General features: G+C 47.0%; 1 protein-coding gene across 2 annotated transcripts in view; it reads left to right on the top strand.

Annotated features, from left to right (window-relative positions):
* The first annotated feature begins 8,573 nt into the window (after positions 1-8,573).
* Positions 8,574-25,370, top strand: part of MARK2 (microtubule affinity regulating kinase 2) — a 60,219-nt gene continuing 43,422 nt past the window's right edge. Inside the window, exon 1 of one of the 2 annotated variants that reach the window (XM_065882087.1) lies at positions 8,574-9,202. In XM_065882087.1, coding sequence (XP_065738159.1) covers positions 9,149-9,202 — 54 coding nt within the window. In that variant the 5' untranslated portion in view covers positions 8,574-9,148. The remainder of the gene's footprint in view (positions 9,203-25,370) is intronic. The other variant, XM_065882086.1, reaches the window with a different exon arrangement.

Genomic DNA, 25,370 nt, shown 5'->3' on the forward strand with positions numbered 1-25,370 from the left:
AAACACGGAGTCCTAACCACTGTACTGCCAGGGAATTCCCAATGGTGGACATTTTCAAACACACCCAAAAGAAGAGGGAGAGAGAGAGAGAGAGAGAGAGAGAGAGAGAGGAACAGTGAACACTGATGTATCCCAGCTTCAACAAATATGGCCAATTTTGGTTTATCTTTATCTCCCCACATCTCCTTCTCTTCTGGATTATTTAAAAGCAAATCCCAGGGCTTCCCTGGTGGCGCGGTGGTTGGGAGTCCGCCTGCTGATGCAGGGGACGTGGGTTCGTGCCCCGGTCCGGGAAGATCCCGCATGCCGTGGAGCGGCTGGGCCTGTGAGCCATGGCGGCTGGGCCTGCGCGTCCGGAGCCTGTGCTCTGCAGCAGGAGAGGCCACAGTAGTGAGAGGCCCGCGTACCGCAAAAAACAAACAAACAAACAAAAAAGCAAATCCCAGACATTGTATCAGTTCATCTGTAAATAGGTCTGTTTGTATCTCTAGGAAATTCAGACTCTTTTCAGTAAAATATATATCACACTTTAAAAACTAATAATCCCTTAATGTCGTTTAATATCCACACAGTGTTCACATCCCCCAGTTGGTCCATGAATATCTTTAAAAAAACCTTTTTTTAATTGTGGGAAAATACACATAACATGAAATTTACCATTTTCAAGTGTCCAGTTTAGTAGTAAGTACATTCACATTGTTGTACAACCGATCTCCAGAACTCTGCCATGAATCTTTATACAACTGATTTCTTTGAATCAGGGTCTAAGTACATTCCACACACTGCATTTGGTTGATGGATTTCAGCCTTTCTTTCCTCTTTTTCCCTATTTCTTTTCTTTTTTCTTAAGAACACAGTGGCTTGTTCTGTGGACAGAATTTCCTCCGTTCTGGACTTGGCTGATTGCATTCCCACGATATCCTTGCCTGTTCATTTGTCAAGGGATGCAGTTTTGAGTTGGGGGCTAGAGAGGGCTTCCTCTGTAAGCACAGAGAGAGCCATGCAGTTACATAGGGAAAGGGAGTTGAGGGCAAAGGGAACAAGGAGGGCCAAAGTCCTGTGGCTTTCGTTCCCCAGAGATTCACAGCCTGCTATGTGCCCAGCACTGTTGGAACCACTAAGGACACTGCCAGGGCCAGAAAATGTCCCTGCTGTCCTTGGGGCTGGGGACCTCAGGCACTGTCCTCCCTAGGGAGGATGGTGAGGTGGTAGGGAAAGTGGAAGTGTTCCCCCAGACACACCTGCTGCCGGCCAGCCAGGAGCAACCATGCAGCTTTGGGTATGCGGGGACATCATCTCAGACACTGATGAGTCATTGGCCGGCCTCCCCCGCCCCTCATCCTCCAGGAAGCCAGTTACAGCCAGCTGGTACCGACTCCCCTCTGCCAGCTCCAAGTCTCAGGCTGCTCTTGGCCCATCCCTGTGAGATGGGAACTCCTTGAGAGCGGCCTCCTTCATGCCTCCACGGGCTGCTCCTATTTCTGCCAGGGCTCGCAGTCCTTTGCTTATTCTTGGGGTCTGACTCTGCATCACCTCCTCTAAGAAGCCTTCCTTGCTGCTTCTTCCAGTCCCCATGCTCCCACAGGCCCCAGATCATCCACTTTGGGTATCCCCCTCTGAGCCCCAGTAAAAACCGCCCACTTCTGCTTTCCCCTTTGCCTCCCACCGACGTTGCTTCTGCCAACGTGGCAGCCTGGCTTTCCATCCAGAATGCCCAACCTTCTTAGTAATGGAGGTGGCAGAACTCTGCCTGTAGACAGTGGCCCAGTATGGGAATGTGAGTTGGTCCAAATGGCACCTCCTACCAGGAGAACAGACACTGAAGGTGGCCTCCCTGCCTGATGCCCCTTCCTCTCCCCCTCTCCCCTCCTCCCCCCTTCCCCCTAAGTCGGTATACAGTGACCTCCGTGGGCAGCTGGACTTTCCTGCTGCGCTAGGCACATATGAGCAAGGCAGGAACACAGTCTCCTCCACCCCAGGCACAGTGCCAAGTCATGGGCGAAGAAGGACAAGAGTGACATTGTCACTGGCTTAGGGTTTGGGAGATTATCTTAGTCTGTCCAGGCTGCCGTCACAAAATACCATAGACTCATGGCTTATAAACAACAGAAATTTATTCCTCATATCTCTAGAGGCTGAGAAGTCCAAGATCAAGGTGCCACCAGATTCAATGTCTGGTGAAAGTCCACTTCCTGGTTCACAGACAGCTATCTTCTTGCTGTGTCCTCACTCGGTGAAGGGGCCGGAGAGCTCTGTGGGGTCTCTTTTATAAGGGTCCTCATCCCATTCATGAGGGCTCTGCCTTCATGACATAATCACCTCCCAGAGGCGCCACCTCCAAATACCATCACCTCAGGGGGATTAGGATTTCCACATATGAATCTTGGGGGGCAGACACACATTCAGTCGACAGCATTACGGAAGACCACACAGAGAGCAAAGAAGAAGCCTGAGGCCCCAAGCGGGCGAGGGAGTTACCTAATGGCTCACATGATCCATTAGTGACAGAGCTGGGGCCAGGATGGACTCTTACATCTGATCCAGTGCTGTGCTTCTGGGATGTGGGGAGGATATAGTAGAGAGACTTAAAAGAAGCCTCAGGGAGGCGGGCTAGTCTGCCTAATGATAACAGCAGCCCACACAAAGCGCTGGCTGTCCACCAGGCTCTGTCCTGGCCTGTTTCGTGTATCGTCTCATTATAGCCTCACAGATCAGCCCTGTGAGGTAGGTACTTTTATTATCCCCATTTAACAGATGGGGAAATTAAGGCAGAGAGACGTTAAGAGGCTTACTTAAGATCACGTAGCTGCTAAGGAGCAGCCTGTCAGTAGGGTCTGTGTGTTTGCCCACCACCCTACACAACCCACCTCTCGTGGGCGGAGAAGCCCAAAGTTCATTCCCCTGTTCCCACTCCCACTGGCAAGTGACCAGGCTTCTCTATGCTTCAGTTTTCTTCTGAGAAGAATGAGGGAAATAACAATGCCTCCCACTTGTGAGTGTGAGTATATCCACATAGGATGCAGCTCTCCATGTGGGTTAGCCCTGAGAAAAGGGAAGGAGCCTGGGAGTTCCTGTCCTAGTGTAGCTCACATCCTGGTGGAATAATAAACATATTCTAGTCCATCAGTTCTAAGATGCACATCTGCCCACACTCTAACATCTCTGAAAGGTCCTAAATTCAATATGGTGTATGGTAATGGCGATAAAGTGCATGATGGGGCTTCCCTGGTGGCGCAGTCGCTAAGAATCCGCCTGCCAACGCAGGGGACACAGATTCGAGCCCTGGTCCGGGAAGATCCCACATGCTGCAGAGCAACTAAGCCCGTGCGCCACAACTACTGAGCCTGTGCTCCAGAGCCCGCGAGCCACAAATGAAGCCCGGACGCCTAGAGCCCGTGCTCTGCAACAAGGGAAGCCACCGCAATGAGAAGCCCACGCACTGCAGCGAAGAGCAGCCCCTGCTCGCCGCAACTAGAGAAAAGCCCGGGCACAGCAACAAAGACCCAATGCAGCCAAAAATAAATAAATAAAATTTTAAAAATAAATAAATAAAATGCATGATGGGAGTTCAGAGACATCAAGAGAGAGCAAAGCTCAGCGAGATGGCAGGGTCTCTGTGAGTCAGAGGGCATGTGTGGGTTTGCCACACCCTGTTATCTGACTCTTGATCAGAGGGCAATTCTGGACCACTCTCCTTACCCCCCCGGGGTGGCCTGCCTGAGCAGGCTCTCTGGCTTCACTGGGTGGGAGGAGAAAGATGGAGAAGAGTTGCAATGGTTCACAGGGGTGAGAATGAAGGTGTCTTCCATCCAGCACCTTGGGCTCCCTTTGGCTTTTCCCCTCCTGGCCCATCCATGCAGGGGACTGCTATCCTAAGGCCCCTGTGCCTCTGGTGCTGGGGATCTGTAACCGCTGCCTTCCCTGATTCCAGTGGGCAACATGGCTGCCCTGGACCACAGGTCCTATCCATTGGTTTCTACCTGGTCTGGGGCTTGTGGTAGAGCCTTTACTTTTGTGTTTGTTTTGTTTTCAGTTATTCAGGTTGGAAAGCTTGGAATTATCCTTAGCTCTTCTCTCTCACATAACTCCTAAACCAATCCATCAAGAAATCCTGTCGGGGGCTTCCCTGGTGGCACAGTGGTTAAGAATCCACCTGCCGGGACTTCCCTGGTGGTGCAGTGGCTAAGAATTCGCCTGCCAATGCAGGGGACACAGGTTCGAGCCCTGGTCTGGGAAGATCCCACATGCTGCAGAGCAACTAAACCCGTGTGCCACAACTACTGAGCCTGTGCTCTAGAGCCCGCGAGCCACAACTACTGAGCCCACGTGCCACAACTACTGAAGCCCGTGCGCCTAGAGCCCATGCTTCGCAACAAGAGGAGCCACTGCAACGAAAGGCTTGCGTGCCACAACGAAGAGTAGTTCCCACTCGCCACAACTAGAGAAAGCCGGTGTGCAGCAATGAAGACCCAATGCAACCAAAAGTAAATAAATAAATAAATTTATTTTAAAAAAAAGAATCCGCCTGCCAATGCAGGGAACATGGGTTCAAGCCCTGGTCTGGGAAGATACCACATGCCGCAGAGCAACTAAGCCCATGCGCCACAACTACTGAGCCTGCTCTCTAGAGCCCACGAGCCACAACTACTGAGCCCGTGTGCCACAACTACTGAAGCCCGCATGCCTAGAGCCCGTGCTCTGCAAGAGAAGCCACTGCAATGAGAAGGCTGCGCACCTCAACGAAGAGTAGCCCCCGCTCACCACAACTAGAGAAAGCCCCTAAGAAGCAAGGAAGACCCAATGCAGCCAAAAATAAATAAATAAATTTATATATTAAAAAGAAAAGAAAAGAAATCCTGTCCGGGGACTTCCCTGGTGGCACAATGGATAAGAATCCGCCTACCAATACAGGGGACACGGGTTCGAGCCCTGGACCGAGAAGATCCCACATGCCACAGAGCAACTAAGCCCATGAGCCACAACTACTGAGCCTGCGCTCTAGAGCCCGTGAGCCACAACTACTGAGCCCACGTGCCACAACTACTGAAGCCTGCGTGCCTAGAGCCCGTGCTCCGCAGCAAGAGAAGCCACCACAGTGAGAAGCCCGCGCACCGCAACAAAGAGTTGCCCCCACTCGCTGCAGCTAGAGAAAGCCCATGCGCAGCAACAAAAACCCAACGCAGCCAAAAATAAATAAATAAATTGATTTTTTAAAAAAGGAAAGAAAGAAATCCTGTCGGCTGTATCTATCACAAATCTGACCAGTTCTCACTACTTCCACCACTGCTGCCTTGCTCTGAGCCATGGTCATCTCTCACTTGAATTGTCATAAAAGCCTCCTCAGGGTTTCCAGAAGGAAACCCTGCCCTGCCCCTTCACTCTATTCTCAGCCAGTCAGGTCATGTCACTACAGTGGCTCCCCACCTCACTACAAGAAAAAGCCAAAGCAGCGGCCCACCAGGCCTGACTTCACATCACCTTTCTGCCGTCTTCCCCTACTCTTTACCCCCACACTCTCAAACAGCCAGGCCCGCACCTGCCTCAGGACCTGTGTACTGGCCGCACCCTCTGCCTAGAATGCTCTTCCCCCAGACAGCGGCAGAGCTCACTCCCTCATCTCCTTCAAGTCTTTGCTCAAGTGTCACCTTCTCAGTGAAGCCTGCACTGACCACCCTAAAACTGCAACTTGTTTTCCATCCCTTCACCTCACTTCTGCAATCCTGATCCCCCTTAGCTGACTAGTTTTTTTCCCATGGCACTTAATATTTACTATCGTGTATTATGTTTGTTGCCTGTCTTTCCCCAGTCGAGATGCAAGTTCCCCAACAACAGAGATCTTTTGTTCACTGATATATCTGAAGAGCTTAGAACAGTGCCTTGCACATAGTAGATGCTCAACAGATTTATGAATGAATGAGTTTGCAGATTAGAGAGAGGTAAATGTGTGGTAATAATTAATCTTTGAAGAGGACTAGGTGGGTATGAGAAGATGATATTTGAACTGGATCTTGAAGGACATCTAGAATTCCAGGTGAGGGAGGTGACTGGCAATCGATCAGCCTGAACAAAAGCGTGAAGGTGAGAGAGCTTGGTGGCAGGGCACAAATTGCAGGGAGGTGTCAACCAGTGATACCTAGTTGAAGAGGATATTCACAAGGTAAGTTGAGGCCAGATTGTGCAAAGGTTTCAATGCAGGCCAAAGTCTTTTCCTACCACCAGGACCAGGTACAAAATTTGTGGGGCCCAGTGCAAAATGAAAATGCAGGGCCCCCTTGGTAAAAATTTCAAGAGGGGTGACAGTAGAGCATTAAATCAAGCTCAAAGCCCTTCTTAAGTGTGGGGCTTTTATGTGACTGCACAGGTCACAGGCCCATGAAATCAGCCTGCCTAACCCACAAGGGAGCTGGTGAGAGCCTTCTAGCAAGGCAGAGATGTAATTGGAGCTGGACTTTAGGAAGATTATTCTGGCATGGCTGGTGGGGCAGGTTGGAGGGACTCTAGGCAGGGAGACCTGTTAGACAGCTTTGTGAGGAAGAGGAGAGAACAGGTAGGATGGAGGCAGGGACTAAGGGGCAGAGTGCAGGGATGAGAACTTGAGTGAGTAGAAGCATGGAGGATGTAGAGTTTGCTTAGTCAAGTTTGCTTAGACAGGGGCCAGGGAAGACCCCTGAGTGCACCTTCCTTTGCTCCTCCAACCCCCTCCCCTTTTCCCTTATTCCAGGGACCCAAGCCTTGGAGGTTACACAGGGCACAGGAATCAACAGTGAGTCTCCCTTTGGCCACCAGAGGGCACATCATTCTCATGGATTTTTCCGGATGAATTTGGGGTCGGGGAATATCCTCTGGCTTCACCTCTTCCTCTTTTTTCCCTCTCATCTCCTTCTGTGTTCTTTCACCAACTTCTTCCTCAAGGGCTGGATGCCTGAATGGAGCTGAGGTGGGGCATGAGGAGGTGTCATGGAGTCCCGAGCATTTACTAGGACTGTAGGTCATACCTGTTGCCTTAGGAAGTATGTTCATACCATCCTCTCATTGCTTCTGTCTGGCTGCCTATTTCTCTGGTTGACTTAGCCAAGGGCTCTGCTCAATAAGCTGTAGCTGGAGTTGGAAGTCAAGTGTCAGAGGTCCAACCAGCACTCTTTCCCCACAAGTCCTTGGGCCTCTCTCCTCCTGTACCTCTGGGAACTTGTTACTTGAGCTTGGTCTCTGGCTCTTGTGGGGACTCTGGCTTCTACCTACCTTATCTGCTGTTGAACTTAGGGTAGGTTTGGGAGTGGTGGTTTTTCAACATGTCCAGGATACAATGGGTGGGGGCAGCTTAGAGCCCGAGGAATCAGACCAGTCAGCCTACTGCCCCTCCCTGGTGAGACAGCCTAGGAGGAAGTGAAGAGTGAACTCAGGTTGCCACATGGACTTCCTGTTAAAGTCAGGGGCTCTCCAGAGATGAGAGGGACCTCAGAGCTCATGAATCTAGTGACCTCAATTCATTGATGGGGAAACTGAGGCCAGAGAAGAAAAGGAACCTCTCTAGGTGTCCATTCTTTGTGCCATCCTGAGGAATCCTCATGTTCAACCAGTTTCTCTTTTCTTTCCCATGAGTTCCTTGTCTTAGAAGCGATAACTGAAATGTGAATTAAGATAATGTCTCTCCTGCTCTACCTCACAGGGGTAGTTAAAAGGGAACTGGTGAGACTCATTGCCATAGTGCAATGCCATTTTGTGCTATTTTGAACAAGAAAAAGACTTTTTCTGAAAGAAAAAAAGGTAACAAATTCAAAGTTGTTATTTAGAATGTCATCACCGGAACAAAGCCATGGATTCTGTCAATATAGGAACGTTGAGGAGTCTAAACAGAGATGTTATGTGATTTTTCCAAGATCACACAGCATTTTCACTACACACAGCTGGAGGTGGAATGCAGGGCTGGGGTATCTGTGCAGGTCTGGCAGATGGGAGCCAAGGACGTTTACCTGGTGCTTGCCTGGTACCTTGAGGAGCCCTGTGGACTAGATGTGGGGTGCATGGATAGATAAATAGAAGCCAAGATAGATGACAGCAGGTGATGAACGGTAGGTAGACAGGTAATAGACTAACGCTGCATCTGACAGGTGACACACATGTTGATAGGCTGGATGATAAACAAGATGTATTTAATGAGCTAGCTGAGAGACGAAAGGACACACAGACAGGAAGTTGCCTTAGAACCAAAGGATGCCAACAGCAGGGATGGCTAACAGCTTTATTTTCTATTTAGTCAAATGGTAATACGCACACGTGATCCACGCTCCCTGTTCAAGATTTGAAAATACCCGAAAACTGACGGAAAGAAACGAAGAGTCAGACTTCGGGTACCACCCGAGGGAATGACCCGAGGCTCGCCCGGCCTCGGGTGTTGCCGGAAATGGCCGACGACCGCCGGCGGTCGGCGGGGCGGGAGGCGGGCGGGGCCGGCTCAAGGCAAGCGGGGCGGCTTCGGGTGTTTCCGGAAACTGCCGAGAGCCAGTTGGAAGTGGGCGGGGAAAGGCCTGTGGGCGTGGCTGGAGTACCCGGAGTCCCTTCGTGGATTTCCGCAAACAGAGCCGAAGCTTGGTCTTCGGAATCGAGGAGGCGCGCGCGTCCCCGGGATTACCTTCTTCGGGTGTTTCCGGAATTCACCAGTAGTCCGTGGCCGGGAGGAGAAGGCGCGCCCCCCTCCCGTTTCTAGCCGCTTCGGATGTTTCCGGCTGCTGCCGGCGGAAAGAGCCGAGGGCCGGCGGTGGTGGCGGCCATGTTGGGAGCAGCAGGTCCGGCGGCGGCTGCCTGTGTGCCGGGCGCGGAGCAGTGCCGCTGAGGGCAGGGGAGGAGCGAGGCAGGCGGCCGGCTGCGGCGGCAGAGAGTAGGCGGAGCGGCGCGGCCCGGCCGAAAGGCGGCACAGCCCAGCCGGGGGTCGGGGGGGTGCGGTCCGGAGCCGCTCGGAGCCGGCGCGGCCTAGCCCGAGCGGCGCATCCCCGGGCTGGCGTGAGCGGCAGTCTGGCCTCCCCGCACCCCCGGCCGGGGCCCATGCGGCGGGTGCCCCTGCTGTGAGAAGCCCCGCCCGGCCGGGCTCCGCGCCTTCCCTTCCCTCCCTTCCTCCGAGCTTCTCGGTTCCCTCCCCTGAGATACCGGCGCCATGTCCAGCGCCCGGACCCCCCTACCCACGCTGAACGAGAGGGACACCGAGCAGGTAAGGAGCCCTAAGGGCTCCCCGAATTCTCTGGCTGGGCCCCTGCACCTTGCAGAGCCTCCTCCCTCCTCAGCTCCCCTCGTGCCCCTGCTGCCATCCTGTAAGCCTCGGCTGCCCTGTCATCTGGCTCCTGGCCCCGTACATCTCCCTTCCGAGTCCTCTCCTGGGACCCACCTCGTCCAGACTCCAAGCTGTACACTTGTCTTTCTGCCGACCCCCCCGCCTTCTCCCCTCACCACCCTCCTGCGCTCTTCCGTGTTACCTCCCCAGCTTCCTCTTCTCTTCCCTTTTTCTCTCGGGGGCCTTTCTGGTCTTCCTCCACCCACGCTTAAAGCAGCCACCCTCCTGTTCCTCGACTGGCACCCTGCGATTTGCCCCAGGTCGTTGTCCACCTCCTCCTCCATCCCTCCAGCCTCGCTTCCCCTCCGCCCGCACCGGTTCTCCCAGTCCCAGCTTTCACCCTCAGGGTCCTTGCCCCGGAGTGTGTTCTCGATGCCTATCCCCTTCCAGTTCCCCGGCTTTCTACCCTGCCTCTTGCATTTTCCAGATTGTGCTCTCCCTCTTGCTTGCAACCCACCAGCTCCACCCTCATCACCTTTCCAAATCTTTCGCCTACTCTTTGCTCATCACTTTCCCTTCTCTTCTCCAGGAGCTCCCTGGTGCCTCGCGCTGGCATTTGTCGCTTCCGTGTTTTCCCGTACAGCTGTCATGCGCATAGTTTTCCCACAGGTTGTCTTTGGGGTTCCAGTCTTCACTCCCTTCAGAGTCTTTGGATCCCTCACGTTCTCTTCCTCTGGGGGTTGTGTTTTTGAGTCTTGGCCTCCTGTTTCTCACTGTGAGTGCTGTACCAGCCTTCTCCCTGGGCTCTTCCTACCGAGGGAAAGACAGTCACTATTTCAGCCCCACTTCATTTACACAACCTGTTGCTCAGTCCTTTCCCCGGCCTTGCCGCATCCCCGGCCTTGCCTTTCTGTCCTCTTACACCGCAACACAAACCGTGAAGCTTTCTTGTTTCTTGTTTCTTCACTCCTGGATCTGTCACTTTACATAGTTTCTTCCCCCTTGCTTGTTGCCTTCTGGTTTCCCGTATATGCCCCTATCCATCCCCTTGTGATTGGCTAGTCTTTGTAACCCCCCGGGCCAGGAAGTTTGCACGCTAGTTTCTTGAGCTACACACTTCCCCCTCATCCTGGCAATCACTGCTATCATCTGTCACCCAAGCCTTAGCCTTTTCTGTGTCATCTCACCTCTTAGCTGAGAGGCGTCCACTTTCCACCCCTCCCCTTTCTTTCACCATCTCTAGTGTCCCTTGCTGCCTGCTCTGTGGAGAGTCTCCTGCCTGTCATACCTTGGTGGAGAACTTTACTAGGCCAAAAAAACTTGGTGGAGAACTTTACTAGGCCAAAAAAACTTGACCTGAAAAAAGAGCTCTTCTCCTGTGGGGCTTGAAGTGCTTTTTGCATCCTTCTCCCCCACTACATTATTTATGTTTTCATCTTGTTTCCTTCTTTCTCCTTAGTGCAGTAGAACTGTTGTTATATTCTCTTGCATATTAACACCTTTCTCTGAAAAATCCACCCTCTTTTCATTTCTCTGATGTTTTTCTCTTTTGTTACCCCCTCACTCTCTGTCATCTGGGCAGTCAGGAACTCAAGAGGAGTTCTGGATAAGTTTTTCTGCAGTGGTTGACCCTTTCATTACTGATGGATGGACTGCTTGCTTCTGGGGTTGAAATGGGTTGAGAGGGAGTGATGGTTGATTTCCGTTTCATCGGCGGGTTTGGCAGCTGGTTCTGTACGGGACTGAGGTGTTTGGAAACTGGAGCATGGTCTGTATCTCACCGTCTTTCCCTCCAGTGCCAGCTGTGTCTCTCCTTACTGGGAACCACTTTCTCGAGGCCCTCTTGAGGTTGCCTGTTCCATTCCTTTTCCTATCACAGCCTTTATTTAGCAGGTAAACCCTGCTTAACCAGAGGACTTTCCCAGGCTGTTGATTCTGAGCTGGTAGGAGGAGGCCAAGTGACTGACTGGCACCCTCAGGCATCTGGGGAGTGGCGGTGGAGTGCCTACTCTCTCAGCAAGGCTGTGGGGGGCATTGTATTCAGCAAAGTAGAGTAACAGAGTGCCTCAATGTGGTTTCTTTGTGCTCTTTACTCCATGTAAATGTATTCTTGCCTTGGTCTTTTTCTTGTGATGTGTGCATTGATTTCCTCTCTTCCCTACAAGCCTCACATAATGCTGAGCGCATAGTAGGAGCCCGGTGCACGCCTACTGATTTTGTGATAGCAGAACTCTGTGAACCATTTGGGAACGTAAGCTGCTCCTGATAACTTTGTCCAGAGCACTGGCTGCATACATTGTCGCCCTGTTCCAAATTATGAATTACTCATCCTGTTTCCACTCCATGGATTTAGGTTCCCCTGAGCCGCTTCATTGGTTCTTCTGTCATTCTCAGGGTAGCCGCACCGTTGACTTGATATTAAGTCTCATTCCAGTAAAAGCGTGGATTTCGAAAAACATAACGGGCAGATGCAGTATTTTTTAAAACAAGAAAAAAGACAAGTAGCACCTCCTCTGGTCATGCGACTAGAGAGGCCTGAAGCACTGATCTCCTTTGGGCTAGATCATGCCACCAGGTGAGACCAGAAAGCTCTTCTCGGTCCTGTTGTGATTCTAGCTAAAATGGTCATTGCATAAGCCTTAATGTTGTGAAATAAAAAGCAAGGGATTTGGTTGGTTTGATTTCTTTCCCCCAAAGGCCCTCTATTATCTGGGCTTCCCTGGTGGCGCAGTGGTTGAGAGTCCGCCTGCCGATGCAGGGGACGCGGGTTCGTGCCCCGGTCCGGGCAGATCCCACATGCCGCGGAGCGGCTGGGCCCGTGAGCTATGGGCGCTGAGCCTGCGCGTCCGGAGCCTGTGCTCCGCAGCGGGAGAGGCCACAACAGTGAGAGGCCCGCGTACCGCAAAAAAAATAGTAATAATAAAATAAAAATAACAAAGTTCCTCTATTATCTTATTTAGATTTAAATTATTTTAATTGGTTTCACAAGAAAATAGGTAAACAAACTCTGTTGGTTGTCTTCGAGCTCCAGTCTCTTGCTCTTTCTCTCCCCCTTTCTTTAAAACATGTGGCTGATGAGAAGCTGTTTCTAGGAGCTCTTTGATCACATCTGAATTAAACAGACATAAACACACACAAAATGTTGAAGCATAAAAATAAACCTAGTGTTGCAGAGAGATTGCCTGTTTGCTGTTGACTCTGCTTCTAACAGTGAAAGTAGGAGATAAAAAGAAAGTTAAGCCCTGTCTTTATTGTGATTTTTGTGACACCTAATTGCAGATGTGCTTTTTCACAGTCCTAGACTCTTCCTTCTGCAGAAAGAGGGTTGTGACCTGGGGCTGGTAGTTTTGGGCATTCTTAATCTGAGAGCTGAGCTTTCTGTTCACTTTTCCAAATGGCTCTGTTGGCCTGGAGGCTTGGCAGTGGTGAAAGCAATCAGCAAGATGACTGTTTGTCTTCCAGCCAGCAGCAGCAGTAATAGGCAAGTGGAGAGGGGTCCAACTTGCAGAGTCCACCTGCCGCTGGCGAAAGCTTCCTGTAACACCTGGTAGAGGGCCTACATTGGCTTCATACCTGCCCCACCTCTGGGCCTCAGGAACCACAAGAGAGGGCTCCTGAGAGAAAGCACCTGAGAGAAAGCAAGAGGCTTTCACTGCCCACCCGCCTCTGCCTCTGCTGCAGTGGGCCAGGGAGGGGGCTGCTGTTGTCCTTCCAGGGAGTGAGTGGCATTGTTTCTTCTCTCAGATGATTCTGGGAAGAGGAGTTTGGAAGTGTGGGTGAGAGAGCAAATCTAACTTTTAGAATCCCGTACAGAACAACTGAGCCACTCCAAACACACATATCCCTTGGATCCCAGCGTTGATTCTGGCTGAATGTTTCACTGAGTAATCTGGTTTTAGTGTTGTCTTGTAGAGAGCTTGGTTCGCTCTCCTTTCACTCCCTGTCCTGCAGGCTGTGCAGCAAGTCCCATGCTCTGGGTGCTGACTCCGACCCCTGCCCTTTGACCCTGGCCAGGGGCTCCTTGGTGCTGCCTTCTAGTCAGGGGTGTGGGTGAATGTCCGACCATATAGTCTTACTTTCTGCTTCACCCTCGAAACAGGGAAGAGGTATTGTTAGACCAAGGGCTCTAGGAGCCCCTGGAGTTCATAGAGTTGCCATACTACAACCTTTGAACCTGGTAAAGGTAGCTACCTAGTAAATTGTAACAATTTCTCTCTAGTCTGTGGACTTTGGGAAGTAGCTAAACAGATGGATACAAGGCAGTCATTGAAATTCGACCTGCCTCAGATTAAAATCAAGTTTGCACGGGGATAACTGAATCTTTCGGATGGCGACCAAAGATTGGGCTTGAGTTTTCTTCAGCATAAATGTCTTAAACAGAGTTGATGCCTGTGAGGCAGGAAAAGACTGAGAATTTGTTTTCTGAGAGGTTTGCATGGTTAGAGCTCTTGGGAGTCAAAAACATCTCAGACCAGACTGCTTCCCCTTTGGACAGAACAGCCTAATTCTCAGTGGGCATTTGACCAGGACTAACGCATGCCTTCATGAACTCTTTCCCATTGAGCACTTAGCCACCTGGCTGGCATTCCTCTTCTCCCAGGAGCTTCCATGACTTTCCTCATATGCACTATGTCGACTTAAATGAATATTTTATGCCTGGAGTGCAGCTAAGCGTTGGACCTTGTGGCCCATTATCGACAAGCGAGGTGGGGGCTGGGCGCCACCCTTGGCCCCAAGATAGCGTCTCTGCTAAATGGACTCCCCCCAGCAGCACTTTGAAGCTCATTAATGGGTTGGGATGAAGTAACCTCAGCAGATGGAAAGGGCAAGGAGGGTGGTCATCCTTCCTTCCCTGAGGCTGCCTGATGAGGCTTTCCTGCAGTAACCAGGTCCAGCCCCAGCTCCTTGTGCTGGGTTAAGCTGTAGACTGACCACTAGGCCTCTGCTTTGGGAGGAGACGTGGAAAGGGTTTGGTTCCCTCTTAGCCACGGTGACGCTGCCACATTCGCCACTTTCCTGCGTCAAAGCAAAAATTGAGAGGGCTATGGAAAGGGTGGGTGGAGTTTAAACCTGGCCCTTCCTCCTTCAGCGGAAGTTCAGCAAAATGACAAACCAGATAGGTGGCTGGGTTTCCTTTTCTTGATGGTAGATTCCAGTATTTGTACATTTTGCACCTGAAGCTTGGATTCTCCAGGCTTTCTCCCAGCCATCATCAAGTATGAGTCACTGAAGTGTTATCTATGCATTTTCCCCTTCTGTCTCAGCAAAGGGAAGAGTAAGGCTTTACAAACCTTGTGGGGGAGGAAACACCCATTTCCCACTTGTGGCATGGGAAGAGGCTGTCTCTCGCCATGTTAACTCTGAAAGTTCTAGCTCTTGGAGCAGAGCGTCACTACCCCGCCACAGCCCTTTTAGTGCGGACTATTGAATGTCTTTGCTGTTTCTTAGACTTTGAGATGGTACATCTGGTTCTGAAAAGGCACCAAGAGAACATCTGGCCCCCTTGGCTTCCAGTTCTCTCTCAGAGGAGGAGGGGTCCCAGGGCCTTCTCTGGCCCACTCGACCTGCTTCCCGTTTGCCGGGTATAAATAGGCTAGATCCCTTCGTCTGAATGTCCGTTTTGTCTAGAGTGTTTGCAGTTTTTTTGGTCCCTGTGGGGAGTTTTTTCCACAGATGTCCGTCTTTGGGTTGGCACTCATTCCCCCTTACTTTCGTTTATTCCTTCTCATTGGAAAAGGGCAGAAACCAAATGTATTTCCTCTTGTGCAGCAAATGATTGACTTTAGGCTTATGAAGTCATAGTATCACAAGTAGGAGGGAGGGTGAGATGGACACTGGTCTTGGTGGCTAGGTGGATCCTGTGGGACAGTGAAGTGGGGGAGGGGGAAGGGGGGTTCAACGACTGGCTCCAAGCCACCTTTTTCTTTTTAACATAAGGAAGGCGGAGCAGACCAACTGGCTTCTCTGTAGAACCAGTCAAGCTAGTTTTGAGCCGCCTCGGCCTCTTTTCCTCTGTGCTCTTTGGGAAATTGGCAATACAGAGAGATCTTCCTCCTCTGGGGCTCTGCTCATTGAGGCATGAGTTTGGAGGAGGTCTGTAAACAACCACCTTCTCTGATTCTGAATGGGTCTCTGAGCTGGGCCTCTCCAGTGAGTGGGCTTTCTCCACACCCCGTGCTACTCAAAGCAGCTTGGTCTTACACACCTTTCACTGGAAGCTCTAAGATAGAGCTCCTTTTCTTTGCAGTTCACAGCTTGGCAAAAGGCCCTTCGCCTGGCCAGGAGGTCTGTGCTTGGCTCCCCACGTGTGGATCTGGAAGGGAATCGGGACTCCTGACTCCTGACTGTCGTGATCTGGCTGTGAAATCCAACCAGACCCCAGACCTTTTGGATCGGTACATAGGTACTGTCTGTCCAGGCCCGCTGGAGAAGAAATAGTTTTTGAGAGAATAGTTTTTGATCTTTGGCAGTTCAACAGGTACTTCAGCCATGGGGAACAGTTTGAGTGTCCCTGATCAAGGTGCCTGTAGGGGAGGTGGGAGCCTTCAGTCACCACGAACTGGCACTTCCTGAACACAGCAGGGAATCTTTCTCAGGGAGGGGACAGAGCAGGATTCTGAGCCCCCTGCGACTGGACTGCAGGTGCTGCTGACGTAGCCGGATTGTTTTCTCAGTCTCCCACTAAGCAGAAAGCTCCCAAGTCCAAAAGCTTGGTGATTAATGAGTGCAGCTACCTGCAGGCAGAGCTCTAGCTTATGTCCTTGTTGCTGCTACAATGGTTTACTCATTGCTTCTCCTGAGGACCATTTTACTGAAGGTTTTGTTTTGGTTACTCATATCCTATATGCAGGGTGGCCCCCTTTTTCCTTCACCTTCTTTAGACCCGAGTGTCTGCTGGTTTTCCCTTACCCCATCACTTCCTCACCTCCTCTCCACAGATGGCCATCTTTTGACTGCCTTTGCACATAGCATTGGCAGCATTTTTGGCTTCTTGCTTTGTTTTTGCCCAAAAGAGTTTGAATTACTGGTTCTCCAGTCACAGGAAGTGGGGTCCCTTAGGCCCTCTTGGTCTAGCATAGCATTCTGATTGAGTTGAGCTTATGGCAGAGTTGAAAGGAGATCCCAGCACTTTCGGACTTCCAGTAAATGGTGTCACTGTGGTCAGAGCAGGCTCTGCAGCTAGAGTCCTTGTATTGGAATCTTGGGTCAGCCGCTACTGTGACCTTGGGCTTATTTTATCCCTCTAGGCCTGTAAAGAAAAAGGAGTAATAATAATACCTATCTTAGAGATATAGTTGTTGTGAGCATTAAAAGGGTTAATGAATATAAAGCCCTTACATTAGTGCCGGCAGGACGTAGTAATTATCGTCATCGTTGTTTCAGTTGAGCAGCTTAGTAAGTTTTCTCTGAGCGCCACACAACTCCGGGTCGGTGTAAGGGACGTAGTTTGGAATGTCTCTGTAATGACTGGAAGAATCTTGGCCTCTTCCAGCCATTGGGGTTCCATAGGTGCTTTTCCTAGCATTTCTGGGGTTTTTAATTTGTTTATTTTAGCTTTCTTTTTTAATCAGATATCTGAAAGAAAATAGGATGCTGTTGGAGAGGTTTATGTACTTTTTTTTTGTTTGTTTATTTTTTTTTTGTTTATTTTTTTTTTGTTTATGTACTTTTGAAAGCACTTTTTAAAAAATACTTCGTTTATTTACAAGATATCAATATTAGGCAACTTTATTGATTAAAGGGGAAAAAAAACACACCACCCTCTGCCTGTCCATTATTTCTGTGGTGTGAATGGTGGTGGTGTTGGTGGTGGATGTGCAGTCTCTTCATTGGCTGGAAGGCCAAATCCAAAGTTACTGGAGCATGGGCTTTTCTGAGCTGTTGGGATCCGGGTGTTAGAGGAGGCCCCACCTAGTGCCAGGATTTCTTTCATTGTGTTCCTTTATTCACGTGCAGTATTTACCCTTTGGCAACAGGAGAAAGCTCCCAGTTTCTCTTAAAGACCACATGGGAACTTAGCAGCTGATGATTTTAGGTTCCTTTTTCACTAGCAGAGGGGCCTTCAGGGCAGGTTCTTGTTACCTTTGTTGGCTTTTCTGAAGTGAAAAGAAAGCCTCCCCTTTGTGAGGCCTGGGAGGGAGGGTGACAGTCATTTCTCAGCGGCTCCTGTGGATTTGTGGACTTTGAATCTTGGGCCGAGATTTTGGTCTCAGTTGGTTCCTGTTGATGTTCCTTGCTTGCCACTTCTAGAGCCTGAATGCCTTATCAGAACAGCAAGTAAGTTGCTCAGTTTTTTTCACACTGCCACTGTGGCCAGGGAGAAAGGTAACTGTCGCCGCAGAGCTCATCAGGGAATGTTTCTGTCAGTGTATTTTCCTCTTCCTTTTGACCCCTCTGCTGACTTGTGTCTCACTTCCTTTTTTTTTTTCTGTTTGGTTTCTTTGAACTCTGTTCCTTCCTTTTCACTGTCCATTTTGGGTTTTCATCTCCATGTACCACTGCCTTACCTGTTTGTATGCCTGTGTGCTTTTTTTTTTTTTTTTGAGGGAACTTCTAAAATTATTTATTTATTGATTGATTTTTGGCTGCATTGGGTCTTCGTTGATGCGCGCGGGCTTTCTTTAATTGCGTCGAGTGGGGGCTACTCTTTGTTGCGGTGGGCGGGCTTCTTATTGTCGTGGCTTCTCTTGCTGCGGAGCATGGGCTCTAGGCACGCGGACCCAGTAGTTGTGGCTTGCGGGCTCTAGAGCACAGGCTCAGTAGTTGTGGCACACGGGCTTAGTTGCTCCGTGGCATGTGGGATCTTCCCGGACCAGGGCTCGAACCTGTGTCCCCTACATTGACAGGCAGATTCTTAACCACTGTGCCATCAGGGAAGCCCTGTATGCCTCTTTTGTGGCATGGCTCGGGAGAGGAATTTTGCTAGTCTGAGATCGCCTTCATGTATAAAATCCCAGAACCACCCAGTCCTTTCTTTCTCCTATTCCTCTGATTTCTGTAAAGTTAAGGACTCACTGCTTTAGAAAGCAGTTTATTTTTGTGTCTCTGGAGCCACGTTCCTCAGTAAATCCAGGCTTGGCAACTTGACAACTTATTAGGGATGGCATCCCAGTTTCCCTGGTGACAGGGTCTAAGCTAGTTCTAGGCTGTTTCCTCTGACCAATCAGGAATGCCATAACTCTAGATCCTGTCTTGGGAGAGATCTGGGAGGCACTTGTTAATTTTGGTAGCACAATATTGAACTTGGTTCTCAAAGTGTAGTCTGGGGACCCTTGGGGTCCCTAAGACCTGTTTGGTGCTATACAAAGTCAAAATAATTTTCATTGTAACATTAATGCAGTATTTGCCTATTTCACTCTCATTCTCTCACCGGTGTACAGTGGAGTTTTCCAGAGGCTAAATGATGTGTGTTGACGTCATCACTCTTGGCCAGTGGAATGTGTACTTCTTTATTTTTGTGTTTCCTAGAATTTTTAAGGTAGTACTTTAAGGCATAAATATGGAAGTTTTCTGGGACTTCCCTAGTGGTGCAGTGGTTAAGAATCTGCCTGCCAGTGCAGGGGACACAGGTTCGAGCCCTGGTCCGGGAACATCCCACATGCCGCGGAGCAACTAAGCCTATGTGTCACAACTACTGAGCCTGCGCTCTAGAGCCCAAGGGCCACAACTACTGAGCCTGTGTGCCACAACTACTGAAGCCCACGCACCTAGAGCCCGTGCTCCGCAACAAGAGAAGCCATTGCAATGAGAAGCGCACGCACCACAACAAAGAGTAGCCCCCGCTCGCCACAACTAGAGGAAGCCCATGTGCAGCAACAAAGACCCAACGCAGCCAAAAGTAAATAATACACATAAAAATAAATTTATAAAAAAAATATGGAAGTTTTCAGTGATGAACTCGATTTGTTCTCAGTACTTCTGCTGTGCTCTTACTAGTTTTCTTCAGTTATACCTGCTAATCTCTGTAAACCTCATTATTGTACAATAAGTAGTTATTTTAAAATCCCAGCATTTTCCTTCACCTTTGAAGAAACACAAGAAGTAAGTACAACCTGCAACACTTACTTGTAAAAACTTTTTGGAAAACTAATAATTTTTAAAATTTTATTTATAGTTTATTTTAGCACTTCTGTTTTATTCTCAAATAGAAGAAAATTTATAGTATTTCTCTTATATTTAAGGATTAATTGTTGGCTTAAAAAGGGGAGGTTGGAAGTGTTGCTTTCTCAACGTACCTGCCAGCTCTGTTTACTGCAACTGGACATATCAACAAGTGAAAGGGAGGGATCTACTCTGAAGAAACTGGGCGAAACTGTAGACAAGAACTGAAAAAAAAAAAGAAATGAAAATCATAATGAAAGTTATCTTCTCAGCTTTATAGATGCAAATAATGTACTTTATTGTATCTTATGCAACAGAGCGTTTTCATGTAGTATTAGGATGCCAGTTAGGTTGAAGCATCATTTCAAGACCAATCAGTCAGAGTTTAAAGAAGAAGGAATTACGTGTTTTAAGCGTACACACCATGGTCTCTTTAAAAGCCAAAATTTGTTCCAGCTTTTCCACCTAGAAATGACAAAGTCACTGAAGCCTCTTACAGGATGAGTTATTGGTTTGGCTGGAATAGCCCACCCAGTAGCTGAGAGACTAATGACGTTTTGAACAGCTGACGTTCCTGAATGCCCACTGAATGAAAAGTCAGTAAAGTTCAGGGTAGTGCCACTTCATACGTTACCGTGACTTGTCGAATTAAAGATTTAGCTGCAAACATGAAGACTGAGGTAATATTTATAAAATTTTACTTTCACCTTACAAATGAGCAGATTTATAGACATGGCTCAAGTTGTATCAGCACCAGGTATGCTTCAGAAAATATTTTCTTTTGTGTGAATGCTCAACAACAAACACAAGTTGTGATAAATATGCATAGGGTTGAATAACTTTTTTGACTCTCATGGTTTATCCTGAAACAATTTCATTTCCATTTGCACTGTTGGTGCAGAAGCAGTGACAGTGAAAACTGCTGGTGCCATAACATGGATCAGGGCAGTGGCACAAAACTGCTGGTGGTCGTAGTCATGGACTTTTCTGCTACACACTTGTGGTTTAAAAAAAAGCCATTTTCGCTTAAGAATGCCTTGGATGAAGCACCAAAAATTATTGTTTTTTTAATTAAATCTCAACCCTCCAATAATAAAGGTCTTTGATGTTCCAAGTGAAGAAATGCAAAGTATTCATGGAGCATTGCTGCTGTATACCGTAGTCCAGCTGTCTGGAGAAAATGCACTTGCGTGTTGGAGCCGAACCATCTACATGGATCATCATTTTTACTTGAAATAACAGTTGATGGACAAACTATAGTTGTTAGTACTGCAGTATTTAGTGGACATTTTATTGAAATTGAACAAAGCCTGTCACCATTGCCGGTGATAAAATTCAAGTTTTCAAGCAAAATTTAGAATTTTGGAAAACTTGTATTTGTCAGACTTTTTTGATGAGATCGGTGATAAGATTGATGGAATGTGATTTTTCTGATGTTGTATGAAATGCCAGTATTTGGAAATTCTGCATAATTCGGTGAAGGAATGTTTCCTAGATTGTCAGTGGGTAGAAGAACCATTCAAAGTGCAGGATGACCAGTGGATTTTAATGTAAAAGTACACAAAAGGTTCATTGATAAAATTTCAGATTGCACATTGCAACTAGTCTTTAAAAACTACTACTTGTGGAGTTTTGGTCTAGTATCAAAGAAGAAAATCCTCAATGTTTGAAAGGCTATTAAACTCCATTTTCCAACTACACATCTGTGTGAAATGAGATTTTCTTTATATCTTTCAACCAAAACAGCATGTGGAAACACACTGAATGCAGAAGCAGATATGAGAAGTTGGCCCTCTTCCATTAAGCTAAACATTAAAGAGATGTACAAGAATATAAAGCATGTAACTCTTGTTGCAAATTTCATTTTGTTTTAGAAATAGTTTCTTCATTTAAAAAATGGGTTAGTTGTGTAAACAGGTAATAGGTTTATTGTTGTTTTGAATGAATAAAAATAATTTTTAAAATTATCAGTTTCAATTTCTAATAAGGTAAACTGTTGATATCTATGACCCACATAAACAAAAGATCTTCATAGTCCTTGATAAATTTTTTAAGAGTTTGAAGAGTTCTTGAGACCGAAAAGTGAGAAAACCTTTGTTGTAGACAAAACCTGAGTTGATTTTCCTCAGTCTTGGGCTGGTTACCTGTGATGACTTCACAGGGAGCCCTTGTTTGCAGTTCCCAGCCCTTGTAATAATCCCTGCCTGGGCCTCAGAGACTTTGACCCGAGTGAGCTTATTTCCTTCTTCTAATACATATAGCATTGGCCTTGTGAGGTTTTTTGTTGTTTTATCTGTGGTTTATTTCCCCCGTTTTTTCTCTTTATTCCCTAATTTTTCTTTTTCTCATTTTCCCTTTCTCTTTATTCTTTTATTTTTCTCATTTTTTCTTTTTTTATTCTTTAGTTTGTTAGGTTTTTTTGGTGGGGGGGGTCTGGCATTGTGTTTTAATTACATGATAAAAATCAGTTCATCAGGTGGACTTCCTTTAGTATGTGTGAAGTTGTGGTTTGGAAAATATAGTTTCTTCACTAAAAATAAGTAACATGTTTATATGTAATGGGTTTATTAATGTTCTTTTAAATGAATGGAGACACTGATGGATATAACCCATATAAACAAAAGCTTTTGGGGCGCTCAGTTATTTTTAATACTGCAAAGGCTTTCTGAAACCAAAAAGTGTGATAAGAACCACAGCTGTAGACAAAACCTGGGTTAATTCTCCCTGGCTTTGTTTGGTTGATTTCTTGGTAATTTCATTAAAAAAAAAAAAAAAGAAAGTTTTGCAGTTCCCAGCCCCTATTTAGTCCTGGCTGGGCCTCAGGAAGGTACTTGCTACCTTGGTTTGCTGTTGTTCTAGCCGAGGAAGCTGGTTCTCAGTGACCAAAGGGGACTTTGACCAAAGTTGGCTCGTTTCCTCCTCTGAATACATAGCATTGACCTTGTGATTTTTTTTTTTAAACAGTTAAATTTGATTTTTTTAAATGTTGAGGTAATTTTAAGCTTAGAAAAGTTGCAAAAATAGTCCAAAGAGTTTTTGTACGTTCTTTATCCAGCTTCCCCTTATATTAACATCTTATATAACCATAGGACATGTATCAAAACTGAGAATTAATCTTGGTATCATACTGTTAACCAGCCATCTTCAGATTTCATCCGTTTTTCCACCGATGTGCTTTTTGTGTTGAGGATCCAGTCTGGGAGCCCACATTGCATGTAGTTCTCCTGTCTCTGTAGTCTCCTTAGCCTTTCCATGTCTTTCATGACATTGACAGTTTTGAAGAATGCTGGTTATTTTTATAGAATGTTCCTCAGTTGTGGTAGTCTGAAATTTTCTCATGGCCTTGTGCTTTAATTCTGATTTTTCATTGTGGTCAAATACACGTAACACAAAACTTATATTTTAATAAATTTTTATGTGCATAGTCCAGTGGCATTAAGTACATTCATAATGTAGCCAGCGTCACTATTTGTAGAACTTTTTCATCATCTCAAACAGAAACTCTATATCAATTAAGCAGTAATTCCCCATATTCCCTTCCCCCAGCCTTTGGTAACTTCTTTTCTGTTTTCTTTCTCTATGAATTTGCTTGTTCTGAGCACCTCATATAAGTGGAATCATACAATATTTGTCTTTTTGCGTCTGGCTCATTTCACTTAGCATAATGTTTTCAACATTCATCTATCTTGTAGCTTTAATTACATTTAAAAAGTTAACCTGGATTTTACTGTGATGGTATGTGTTAACTTGATATGTTGGAAAATATAGTTATTAAGACATAGTTGTAATGGGTTTAGTAATACTATTTTAAGTGAATTAATAGATAAACATTTTCTCTTTTTTTTCTCAGTTTTAGTTACAATAACAGTAGCTATAATCCACATCAACAAAAGCTATTTGAGGTCCTTAATAATTAAGGCATAAAGGATTGTCCACACAGGAGTGTGAGAATTGCTTTTGTGGATCATCCCTGTCCTTGATTGGCTGGTTACTTGCTGTGACCTCATAATGAGCCTTTGTTTTGCAATTCCCAGAGTCCTGGCTGAACTGCAGGAAGGCACTTGCTGCCTTGGTTTGCAGTGTATCTGTATGAGGAAGCTGGTTCTCAGTGACCTGAGGGACTTTAACGAAATTTGGCTTATTTCCTCCTTCTAATACAGAGCACTGGCTTTTTTTTTTTTTTCCCCATTAAAAAAGCCTTTGGCTTACTTGGATTTCATCATGACAGTAGATTTTTTTTTTTAAGCTTATATGTAGGCTATTGGTCAATTCCAAATTTGAAAACTGCAAAGCTTGCTTAGTCTCTATCCTTGAAAAACCTTGGTGCCTATAATAGCTGAAGGCTGGTAGGCTCCAGGCACTCACTGAGGCCAGAACACCCAACAGTCTGTTCTCAGGGTGGCTGCAGAGCCTACACACTTTGTTCCTATTTCTTCTGTACTTAACTCTTTGTTAGTCCTGTTTCTTAGTGAAACACGCCTGCCAAATCCCACTTTTATGTAAGAGCACTTTATTTTCTCCTGGAAGAGGTAAGCAGATTTGTTGTGTATGTAACAGCGTGGGAACTTTATCTTTGCTTGAAGCATCTTTAAGAGATACAGTTGCAGTAAATATATTTCTGAACTACTATATTATTTTCCACCTCGTTCTTTTGCTTGTATTCATTCTCCAGTTAACATAGCACCTCTTTTTTTAAAAAAAAATTATTTATTTATTTTTGGCTGCGTTGGGTCTTCGTTGCTGTGTGCGGGCTTTTCTCTAGTTGTGGCGAGCGAGGGCTACTCTTTGTCGTGGTGCGTGGACTTCTCATTGCGGTGGCTTCTCTTGTTGCAGAGCATGGGCGCTAGGCACCCGGGCTTCAGTAGTTGTGGCACACAGGCTCAGTAGTTGTGGCTTGCGGGGTCTAGAGCGCAGGCTCAGTAGTTGTGGCGCACAGGCTTAGTTGGCTCCGTGGCATATGGGATGTTCCCGGACCAGGGCTCAAACCTGTGTCCCCTGCATTGGCAGGCAGATTCCTTTTTTTTTTTTAATTTAATTTTATTTATGTTTTTGTACAGCAGGTTCTTATTAGTTATCCATTTTATACATATTAGTGTATATATGTCAGTTGGCAGGCAGATTCTTAACCACTGCGCCACCAGGGAAGTCCGTATCTCTTACTTTTTTTTTTTTTTTTTTTTTCGTATCTCTTACTTTTAAAAGCTCTTCTTAGTACCGCTAATAGTAGACCTTTGGGCCTCCTATAATAGTCACTCAGACCAACTTTAAAGCAAATCTTTTTATACTTATCTTATTTGCTCAGAATCATTTCTCATCAGAATCATTAAAAAAAAAAGTTTAATCAAGTGCTTACCTTATGTCAACTTGTGTCTACATATAGACTTGCAGGATTGTAGCTCCATTTCCCAGCACTCAGCAAGTCCCATAAGCCTCTGCTTTTTACACAAAGCATATTTCTTTCCAGAATTCAACTTGATGTGCTTTTTTCTCTCTCTTCAGCCACTGGTCTGTATGGAAGATAGACTTGCTTTCAAAGGAGATTTGTTCACTCTATTAGCTAAGGCAGTGACTCAGTAACAGTGCCTCCTGGATGGCCCTCTAAGTACATTACTCTGTTCCCAGTGGTTGGGAAACTCTTAAAGGCAATGGACTGAGTACTTGAAGGGTAGATGTCTCACAGGGCACAGTTTGCCCTGAGGCTAGTGTCTTTAGCTATAGACATGATAATAGCCAGCATTTATTCAGCACTTAACTTTGTCCCAGATACTTGTTTAATTAGCTGTTTTACATTCATTAACTCATTTAATCTTTGTGAGATAGTAGGTCTTATTATTTTCCCCACTTTGCAGATGAGGAAACAGACAGCCCAGAAATGTTGAGTAACTTAAGGTAACAAACTCATGTGGTTCAGAGTGTTTGTTGGTGTCAGAACAAGACTTTCTTGACGGTGGAGAACACTTTGGCTCTGGCTTCAGTTGTGTCCTGGCAGTGGAAGATAGATCCCTTA

Source organism: Phocoena phocoena, chromosome 8 (genome assembly GCF_963924675.1).
Source record: "Phocoena phocoena chromosome 8, mPhoPho1.1, whole genome shotgun sequence".
NCBI lineage: Eukaryota > Metazoa > Chordata > Mammalia > Artiodactyla > Phocoenidae > Phocoena > Phocoena phocoena.